At 37.0% G+C, this 11,398-nt stretch overlaps 2 protein-coding genes across 2 annotated transcripts in view; both read left to right on the forward strand.

The window, feature by feature from the left end:
* LOC130051582 (uncharacterized) lies at nucleotides 1-6,482 on the forward strand. Its single transcript, XM_056153601.1, has 7 exons — nucleotides 1-1,647; nucleotides 1,742-2,024; nucleotides 2,711-3,280; nucleotides 3,428-3,522; nucleotides 4,729-4,954; nucleotides 5,172-5,303; nucleotides 5,429-6,482. Exons 1-7 carry the CDS (start codon nucleotides 1,309-1,311, stop codon nucleotides 6,295-6,297), a joined length of 2,514 nt encoding a protein of 837 aa, XP_056009576.1. The 5' UTR covers nucleotides 1-1,308; the 3' UTR covers nucleotides 6,298-6,482.
* A 753-nt stretch (nucleotides 6,483-7,235) lies between these two features.
* LOC130051583 (uncharacterized) overlaps nucleotides 7,236-11,398 on the forward strand; it is a 6,224-nt gene continuing 2,061 nt past the window's right edge. Inside the window, exons 1-7 of the mRNA XM_056153602.1 lie at nucleotides 7,236-7,869; nucleotides 8,612-8,891; nucleotides 9,124-9,283; nucleotides 9,441-9,615; nucleotides 10,339-10,461; nucleotides 10,606-10,717; nucleotides 11,180-11,283. Of these exons, the coding sequence (XP_056009577.1) occupies nucleotides 7,627-7,869; nucleotides 8,612-8,891; nucleotides 9,124-9,283; nucleotides 9,441-9,615; nucleotides 10,339-10,461; nucleotides 10,606-10,717; nucleotides 11,180-11,283 (1,197 nt within the window). The 5' untranslated portion in view covers nucleotides 7,236-7,626. The remainder of the gene's footprint in view (nucleotides 7,870-8,611; nucleotides 8,892-9,123; nucleotides 9,284-9,440; nucleotides 9,616-10,338; nucleotides 10,462-10,605; nucleotides 10,718-11,179; nucleotides 11,284-11,398) is intronic.

Genomic DNA, 11,398 nt, shown 5'->3' on the forward strand with positions numbered 1-11,398 from the left:
AAAAATAAATGGCGGCGCCCATATGGATCACGAAAATTTCAGTGAACGTATATAGAGATTATCTCTTTTTCTTTTGCTGATTTTGACTTTTTTCTTTTACATACGTGTTACCTTTAGAGCCTTGCTTCGCGGACGGGCCTTCGTAATATTTTGAAAGGGAATTCGGAGTATAAATGGGATTACCAAATGTGGTACATAAAATTCTTATCTTTGAAAATTTGAGAGGAGCGTGCGTGACTCACACCCCCTTAAATCCGGCAGTAAATACTACATTTGAATGTGATATAGTATGACGATTTATATACTAATATAATTACGGTGTGACCGTTGGGGCGAGCGCAGCATATCTGAATACATTTTCAAAAAATTTATATTGAAAACAAGGAAAACTGATCTGGTTCACTGTCAATACGTAGGATTACTGCCTTGCTCTTCTCACCAATGTAGGAACCAGTTTAGCGGGAAATGCAACGAGCGTGTTGTGACGTAGGATGATAGTTGTGACGTGACTGTTTACATTTCTTTAGACAATATTTTAAAAAGAAAAAGGGAAAAATATGATTGTCATCCTTTCCTTTCAAATAAGAAAGGTTTGTAATACTTCAAAGATTTTTTTAATTATTATTTTACGAATCGAACCATCCACCATTTTGTACGAGGGACTTCTGGGATTGGCGTCAAAAAAAAAATTCTTGTTAGAGGTTGAGATTTAGCTCGGATTATTTCCCGCGCTCTAGTTATTAGAGCTCGCAGGAGCGCTGGCTCGCTGCGCTCGCTATAATTCTAAACTTTAAACTAATAAGGCCAGTAATTTCTAAAAGGGGGAGTGAGGGGCAGTAAACTGCTGGGCTTCTGGGGGCTGTATTGAGTCCCCCAGTTTGTTCAGGGCGAAGCCCTGATGGTGACTTAAAGTCCCTTGAAAATATTGAGTTCTGCAAAATTAAGACGTATATATTTTAGTATTTTTGGACATATTTTCATAATAATATTATCTTATTTCTGAGGGGAGGGGTGTACGTGCGCTGGATCCGCCACTATGAAGAGCTCTACATTTTTGTAAGGTGGACATGTAAGGGAATTCTCATTATACATGTATGTAGGCGTGCATGTACATGCACTTTATATACTTTGCTCGTCTTATCACACGATTATCAATACAGTTACGGTAGTCTACATTTGAAATTTCAATTTGTTCAGACCATGATCAAAATGGAAATGATAGTTCATTTACGATATCTTTCCAGATCATTTCGATAAAACCACGTTGCAATGTTGCACGATTATATATATTGACTGTCTTGCAAGGTCATGCCGAGGTCAAACGCACCTACACAAATGTCTGCGAGTTATCAAAAGCGATTGGAGTGCCTAGTACTAAGATTTGGTAATATTAAATCTATACCAAGGATCATGAATTATACGTTACGTATTTATGCGTTGTGCGGCTTGATGGCTTTGTTAGCAAAAGCTCAAATCGATTTAACCTTAACAGCAGATACTTACGGACCGTTGGTGGTTGAAACAACCTTAAAACTTCTTCGTGACGCATGTTTAATCAATGACCACTTGTTTCTTAGACGCATTGCTTCTTTTGAAACCAACGATGGCCTTACTATCATGCCCATGGACCATGGTGGCATCTGGAAGGTAAATGCTTTGAGCATTGCTCAACATTAAACTTCGCTTTTGTCTTCCTGAATACTTGCAAACGTTAAAGCATCTCTTTCATTTCAATGAATAGGTAGACGAAGAAATGTTTAATATGACCCAAATGGGAACGCCCCACCTACAGAATATATACAGACAGGTGTTTAATAAACTCTTCGTATCGTGGAATGGAATAACTTGGAAGGACTTGAACAAACCATTATTGTCCGGGTTAGCCGCAGCGATATACCTCAGAGCAAAGACCAATGAAACTATACCACGTTCTAAACCCGACCAAGCCAAATACTGGAAAAAGTACTTTCGAAAAAATGGAAACGAGCAATCCTTTCTCACAGCAACACAGGCCATGCCCGAAGGTTATCTCATGAATATTACGGCTTTGTTTTGGGAGAAGATTTAGTAATCAATGGATAGGAATATGTTGTAATTCGCATATACGTTGAGAATTTCTCTGTGTTTCGATCGTTACTTCTTAATTCTTTTCTATATTAAAAACTGTTTTATCTATACTTCTTCATTCAATCGTCAAAACATTCGCAGGCAAATTATTTTGATTGTGAAGTTACAGTTGAGATTCACGCGTTGATGAAATATTTGTGCATTGCAAAGTAACTAAAGGTTCATTGTGTAGACTTAAAGAAATATTCATATGGTGTCATATAAAAATATTAAATTTTTACATTTCTAAATGTTTTCGCCTCCGATATCTTTTACCAATTGAAATGATAGTCATTTCCTCATGAATATGAACGATGTGTGTATGAATCTCAATGAAGGCTGGGAATTCTCTGACAGAAACGAAAATGGAATATAAACATAAGAAATAGATTTTGCTTTGAAAATACATGAGAGTATGAACAGCAACGCTTCACGCCGGCATGCTTTTAATGTAGCGCGTATGTATGCATGAATGATCGCAATCCTTACCCTCATGTATATTTCAGTAAATGAAATTTATTTCTGAAGAGTATATACAATATTGAGTTTCTGTCCGTTTTAAGAAGTAAAACAACTATATTGTCTTATACCTTTCTATTCAAAGGTTGTAGCATGCCAACACAGGTTGATCTAACTTTCATCGTGGAAACGTCCTCTAATGTGAAGACTGCTGAGCTGAGACAGATGAAAGACTTCTTGATCAAAATTGTCAACGGACTAGTTGTATCTAGTTCAAAGGTTCAAGTTGCTGTGGTTTCATATGGAAGTCAAGCAAACGTTTTATTTCATTTAAATACTCATTCAAACAAAATAGATGTTGTATCTAATATTGATTCGATGCCTTTGATTGGGGGGTCAGTGGCTACCAATACAGCCATAAAACGGACGAAAGATGACGTATTCGTCGCAAAAAATGGAGCTAGAGTTGGTGCCGCACATGTAGCGATTCTCATTACCAAGAGCCCACCGGATAACAAGACGGCGACTGAATTCGAGTCGGCTTTCTTAATTGGAAGTGGGGTTACTCTGTTCACAGTCACAATTGGTTCAGCGTTTAACTCAAGCGATCTCTTTAAAGTCAGCAGCCAACCTAACTGTGCACATTATAATTATATGGACCATTTTTCGGATTTGGCAGACTTTGCAGTCGAATTGAATGAAGCTATATGTCAAGGTAAATTGTATATGCTCAGATAAATTGGCCGTGTGCAGAACTTATGCATAGTCTTAGTTCCACTTCGAATCTTTTATTCTGTTTGGTCAATATGTATTTGTACTATGCTGAGCATTTTTGAAGACCACAAACATTGTTTGCTTCTAGCACCAGCTATATTGTCAAGTGGAGCATATACCTATCCTTGTAATGTGGACTCCTTACTCTCCGTACCAGACAACCCTTACGGCACAACAGTTACAGTAAGAATTTCAAATAACAGCAAAATAAAATGCCAACGAGTGCGTTGGTCGTTAAGTTGTACGAAATCTATTCGATAAATGACGTAAGTATGATCACCCGCTATTTATTAGATAGCACAGGCTCAAGTACTGAAAAGTACATTGACCTTTCCAACTTATGCGCAATATTTTGGCACTGTTACGTAACATCTATTATTATAACTTGTTTACAAACTTTGAAATGTGTTGAGAGTCCTTGGTTTGTCTGTCATCAAGTGATATCTTCCTAGTTATGGTATCCATAAACCCTTTGTGCATGTACCAGGTGGCACAAAATGAATATAATATTCGGTGCAGGTTCTGCCTAAGTCGAATTGGCTGATTTCTTCTACATGTTCTAATACAGTCTCCAGTCCTCTGTATACATATCTCGTATTATCACAGATATTGCATGAAAATGTTTGTCAACATTTCATAAACACAAAATCAACAGTCAACTGACTCAAATCCATAGCTGTAGCTTCTAATTAGTGAGATTTCCAGGAATGAACGATTTTGCTAGATGCTTTAAGACACAAATGATACTTAGACTGTATTCTTTAAACATCAGTGGACGGCATTCGAATCTTGTTTTTCAGCACGAGACGCACATTCTTATTTAAGCAAAATGTTATAACGAATGAAAATTTATTTCAAAAATGATAATCCACTGGGGGTTTAAAACTTGCTATATACTGTATGTAGAATATGCCGAAGATTCCATACCCACTCTGACTTAGTTTTTGAACATGTCTCATACCTTGATATGTATATCAGAACCTAACGAATATTTAGGATAGACACGCCTTTTGAAACCGTGGCGGTAGCTGTGGTAGAGTGTCCGCCTCGTGCCGGGAGGTCGCGAGTTTGAGCCCGGCTCATGCCATGACTACGTCAAACCTAAGATGTAAACATAGGTCGTGATTGCTCCTTCGCCAAACGCTCAGCATTTAGATGCGAGACTCAGGGATCTTTGGGATATGACCTTAAAAACGGTGGTCCCGTGTCGCGGCAGGCATTAGGGTGCCTCTACGGCCCTAAGCGCTAAGTATAACCTACAGCTATGGGGTTGTCTCAATATGAATGAAAAAATATTGACGGGAAGTAAATTAAACAAGCAAACTTGTTGAAAACAAAATAAATGATGGGAATACATGACCAGAGTAACCTGGTGCTTTTGTTTTAAAGATTTCAGTTGCCGCTGGATCAAGAAAAGTGTACACCTCGTATCTATTTGGCCTACCGGACACTGCCAAGAACGACATGGCCACAACCGTGGATAGTTCAAATCCTGTTACTGTGTATCTCCATGGCAACAGCCCTAGCTATCACATTAGTTTGAAGAGTGTTCTGGGATTGTTGTGCGTCAACAATTACACCGTGGAAGTGCGAGTAGGACCACCTGTAACTCTATGTAGGTACCCACGTACACAACCCTCTCCAAAGTATTCAATGCAAACAATAAAAATTGTACTCCATACAGTATATGTATTATATTAAACTCTGTAAAATATTATATCATTTGTATCGGTATACCTGATAAAAATTTAAAACTTATTGTATCAATAGAATATATAAAGTGTATCAGATATATTAAATGTACATGTAAAACCATCACCCCTCTACTGCAGCACATGGCACCATCTGCATAGAGAGTGGCGTAAGGAAAGACTGTTCAAACGTAACAATGAATCCAACTCCAGCACCAACAGCAACGAAATCAACCTTAGCTCCTGTACCAACAGCAACAGCATCGATAATAAGTAAGTCTGAATACAGCGATTCCTTGATTATGAATCAAACTACGCGATTTCAGTTCTTAGTTTTCTGTTGAGCTCTTCTCACGGCGCTGTAGACCCCTTCAGTGTTGTTATCTTGATATTTGTAGATTCGACGACTCCGAATATTTGCGTCGGGAACATCACGACCGTCCAACACCCCCATGACCCAACCAAATTCCTGATGTGTGACATTAAAGGCCAGCTCCTCACAGTTCAATGCCCGCCAAGGGAGATATATTGCACGGCCACCAGTCTCTGCGAGGCACACTGCCCCACAACGACAATCAAACATAGCCAACCAGTGACAACTCCGATCGTGACGTCTTCGTCATTGCCACCAGCTAGCAATTCCACAACGCCTTCACAACCTATCATCATCATCAAGTTTACCACTGGTCCTCCTCTAATTGTCGGTTCTGGAACAGCCCCCAGAGCCTCCACAACCACTCCCTTTCCCGCCCCTCATACAACACCTGTCCCACCTGCTACTATTACAACGAAGATCCTCCCCACAACTAGCACGTCACAAAGAATCACATCATCAAATTCTGCTGTATCAGCTACTCACCATGTAACACCAAATCACAATTGTCATCAAAATCCGTGCACAGCATATGCTGTAATGACCAGTCTGTTGTATTTTCCGGCATGCGACGAACACGAATTCTATCATTGTTCAGGAGTAAATTCTATGACGACAGAACATTGTCCTCCAGACAAGATTTTCAATCCAAACATCGCAAACTGCGTGAACGAATTCGTTTTCGATGAAAAAACCCAAACATTTGACAAAACTACACCAAACCCATGCAAAAACATGTCAGGTGATAGATATTTTATTCATCCCACCGAGAAATCAAAGTTCATTCACTGTGATGGGTTCTGGAATGGTTTTATGAACACATGTCCATCCGGAGAAATATTCAGTGACATTGCACAATCTTGTGTGATGTATGGTGGCTCAGTATTTGGATAATATCAGTTAATTGTGATCATACCAGACGTATATGTATATAAACATTTAGATATGCAAAATAGAGTAAAATCACATACTTATATGGGGTAAAATTTTCATGGTTCGTTGGGCCATAATTTTGCAGTTCCTTTTTTTTGTAACAGAGAATAATCATATACATTTTTAATAAAATGAACCTAAAGTCATTTACATTGTAATTCATTTTATTTTGTTTTGAATGCTAGAGATAAGCATTGACCTAAATCACAAAGTTCCTTAACCATTGAACACGTAACAGTTGGTTTACGTAGACGAGAACTCCTCAAATCATGAGAAAATGGACATTTGTGTATGGAATAAAGTTTGGAGTTAGCATCATGTGCTGTACGAAGTTTACAATGTTTAATTGTGCTCTCTTTGACACATAATCCAGTTACCGTATCCATGTTTTGCACCAAAGACTAATTATTACAAAAGCATTAATAAAATATTTCTTAAACATGTACTAAAGATTCTGTTTTATCAACTTTATGAACGCATCGATATACATGTATACAGTACATGGGTTGCGACTGATGCTTAATAACAGTATTGTTTGTGCAAATTCAATATCCACATGTTCAACAGTACTGCTAATTTAAGTATTTGCACGAAAATGTACATGTAGCTAAGTACATTAAAACAATATCATAGTTAGTCGTTTCTTAGCGACCCGCCATTTCTGAAGACTGTACAGTCCGTTTTGTCTGTATTTGATTCGAGTTAGGTCAGACGGCTCTGTTATCAGGATTTGACACCCACTCAATATTCTAGTGATATTGTTATTTCCATTTGTCATGTTCCTAATTGCTACAATAATGTTAAAACACGAACTTTAGAAATAAATCGTTCATTACAACCGATTAAATGCCTTCCAAGTAGGGATATTGTAAACATTAAACCTTTCAAATCATTATGTCATTTCAGTCTGTGGGAAGAAGTATTAGGATTATCAAAGACGTTTTGGAGTCATTTTTGAAACAATATTTACTTAAAGAAGATTAGATAAATACACATTATATAGTAACGATAGTATACTACCAGATGCGAATACCACAAACAGTGGTGGTTGCAATGGATTTCTTTGGCGCAAACCAAGGTGTTGTTGTTTACTTTTGGGTTGTGCCTAGTGAAATTAAAATTATCAATTTTTGTAATAGACTCTTGTTTGACAATTGATAAGGTATTAATACCCTCCCCCAGGAGTATTTAATGCAGAGTTACACACATCTAACAGCTTTGGCTCAGTTTCCGCTGATTAAAAAGGACCCTTTCCACTGCGTTGTGCGTGGATTACGATAAAAGAACAAAATGAGGACTCTTGTATTATTTTTTTCTGTGACGGTTCTAGGAATTTTCGGACAGTTTACTGATAAAACGCGTACTCCAGGCGAAAAAGGGTCAGCTGTTGTTGATGCAGTAGTTGATTTAATAAAAAATTCTTGTATCTTCCCAAATGATCGAATGTACTTGCGAAGACTAGCCTTTGTAGAAACACAGGACGGACTCAGTCTGAACACGTACAGACCCGGGTACAATGGAGGGATCTGGCAGGTAATGTAGTTTAGAACAATTCGACATTATCCAGAAATTAAAGTGCATGCCTTCATACTTGATGCTTGTGCGCTAAAAGTTAAAAAAATAATTCATTTGAAAATCTAATATGCAGAGGATAAAGCTGCACAATATATGTTACTAATTCAAATCTTAAAATATCCAATTCTAACATGTTTACGAGCTGAAATACAGTTACTTACTCCACCCTAGCTCGAACACCCAACAAATGAATTTACTGAACTCGCTGAGAACATAAATGTCATGTAATGTACTTTGCATAGATAACAAATAAAATGCGACAAATGTGTACATAAATAAGTTTTAAATGGGAAAAAAGCTTAACTACTTCATTGTTAAATAGCTCTAAAAGCGTCGATAATACAGGTATATGGTCAATAATTATTTCATTTTTAAAATGAGGCTTATTTCTTACAATACATTATGCTCGTTTTACTTTCATTTCTGTCGGAATTCCCAGCTGTTAAAATAGACGTACATGTACAATATTTGGGAATCAATTTCCCTAGGTCATCAGGTACTGCGCGCATGAATATATTGCATGGGACCCTGGGGCCTTTTCACCTTCTTGTTTTGTTTGAAATAGAGTATAAAAACGTTCTCCAAACAATATAATCCTATACTCAAAAACATATATTAAATATTATTTTTTTCTATGAATGTGTGAAAGAGATCAACTTCCAGGAGTACATCCTGTACTTTGATTTACAATTCATATCAGGTTGATGAAAGCCAGTTCTTGCTCACAAAACAAGCAGGGATTCTCACCGCTGAAAAGCAAAAGCTGAAGAATCTGGGTATCGACTGGTCAAAAGTGGAATGGGTGGATCTAAGAAAACCCCTGTTTTCCGGATTGGCGGCAGCAATGTATGCGGTAATAGAGGCTGGATCCGCAGGTATTCCCAATGGAATAGAGTATCAGTCCGTCTTCTGGAGAAACACAACCAGGCCCTCACAAGAAGTTAATGTATTCTACAAAGGAGCACAAAAGTTGGAGACCGGTGAGATACTTTTTGTAACAATATATTTCGCAAAGTAAATTGTGATATTAAGCTACTAGCCTACTATGTACAATACTTCAAATGTATCTTTTAACAAAAAACCGTATTCATAACTTCCATAAAAACGTTTATGTAAATATCAAATAACTGTATATTTCATTAAAATACTGTTTTTTCTCTCTACTCAGTTATCGCTCTTGTACCGATGGTTGATTTTTTTTCCTACTTGCAGGTTGCTCTCAGAAGAACAACCTTGACTTGGCCTTCATTGTCGATTCCTCAGCATCCTTGTCAAGCAATGATTTTGAGAATACCAAAATGTTCGTCAGAAGTGTTTTATCAAAATTCGACATCGCTTTCAATAAAACGAGGGTTGCGCTCATAAAATACAGGTAAAGATAAATATTTACAATTATAATACATGGGTAAAACACAAATTCGTTTTGATCTATTGCGTGAAAATATTGATAATTATTCTGCTATGTACGTACGAATTCAATGTTATAGCTTAAATCTTTAAGTAAACTCATGTACAATTGATATTTACAGTACGTCTGTAACGGAAGAGTTTAAACTCAACACATTCGATTCGAACGCCGCTGTGGACAAAGCGGTGGAGGCCATGCTTTTCAATGGTGGCGGTACAAAAACGGATGCAGCTATTCAATATGCAGTGGACAACACTTTCCCGTTATCCGACGGTGGACGATTGGGATCCGTAAAGGTCTGTTAATCGTTATGGAATGCTGTTATGGCTAGAAAGTGGGGTTGCAGTAACATTTGAAATTGGAAAACTTTAAAATTAAATTACCTTTTAAGCGAAAATGAATATAGTTTTAGTAGAAATTAGCCAACAAAAAAGTTAAAACTCATGTTAGATTCAAACCCATGATTTATAGAGTAAACCACTGATCTATCTGATTTATGCAGTAAACCACTGATCTATCTGATTTATACAGTAAACCACTGATCTATCTGATTTATACAGTAAACCACTGATCTATCTGATTTATACAATAAACCACTGAGCTATCTGATTTATACAGTAAACCACTGAGCTATCTGATTTATACAGTAAACCACTGATCTATCTGATTTATAGAGTAAACCACTAATCTATCTGAATTATACAGTAAACCACTGATCTATCTGATTTATACAGTAAACCACTGATCTATCTGATTTATACAGTAAACCACTGATCTGTCTGATTTATACAGTAAACCACTGAGCTATCTGATTTATACAGTAAACCACTGATCTATCTGATTTATACAGTAAACCACTGACCTATCTGATTTATACAGTAAACCACTGAGCTATCCAACTAGTGCATGACATGTATCGATGATATTCATTTTTCTCCATTTGTGCTTCGAAAGGGAGTCAACCATTATGACGAAGTGCTTTTTCTCTTCAATTAACTTGATTTATTATTTTCTTTAAGGTCATTATATTAATCACAGATGGAAGATCAGAAAACAAACTGAAAACTTTAGCAGCTGCAGTCAATGCCAAAAAGAACGGCATTAACATCTTCACTATAGGTGTTACACCACAAGTCGACTCGGTTAGTACAATACAATTCTATAAATCCATTTTGGTATATCTGTTCTTGCACATATGCTGGTTAACGGTGCTAATATTGGTCAAGGATAGCGGCTTGGTGATTTGTAATAATATAAGTAACACGCGAATATTTTTTCTTGAACAGACAGAACTAAATGGTATTGCAAGCCAACCAACGTGTACTCACGTGGAACTTCTTAACAATTTCAACGATCTAGACTCTTTGAAATCAGAAATCGAACAAGTCTCATGTACAGGTATGTAATGAATAATAACATGCTTTATTTGGACGTGTTAAATCATTACTAATATCGATATTACAATAGTGAAGTCCGGGAAATAAATGTACGGAATGTACTCTTGTATTTCTAGTTAAGCTGGGTTCATATTTTAGCGCTTTTGACCCTGAAAAATAATGCGATGATTCATGGTTTGCAGTAAAATATGAAATTTTCTTTTTATCCATTATCGAAGACCAAAGAAGTTCTAATTCATGTTTACGCGGTGTATCTGTTCCGATTCCGCTAAATATCAAACGTGCTAAAAATAATTACAAGTTAAATACATTATAATTCTATTTAGATTTCGGTTCTAAACGAATATAATTACAAGGCATCTTTTCCATCGACACCTATTCCTTCTTTACAGCAATTATTGTTACTAATAGCACATTTTGTAAGTTCTACTAACACATTCGGAATGTTGATATCTCTTTACAGCCCCGGTTGTACTTACCCCGAACCAGGTAGCCTACACCTTCCCATGCGGTTCTCCACTCAATGTTCAAATTCTTCCCAACGTCCAAGATGGGGCAACAGTTACAGTAAGTCGAGTTATCAAAATTCAGAAAACATTAACGGTTACTGTTCAACATAGATACTGTACATGACGAGATTCAGAAAATATTGAAAGGAGGATCTCACTAGGAAGAGTTTGGA

This window comes from Ostrea edulis, chromosome 2 (assembly GCF_947568905.1).
Source record: "Ostrea edulis chromosome 2, xbOstEdul1.1, whole genome shotgun sequence".
NCBI classification, from domain to species: domain Eukaryota; kingdom Metazoa; phylum Mollusca; class Bivalvia; order Ostreida; family Ostreidae; genus Ostrea; species Ostrea edulis.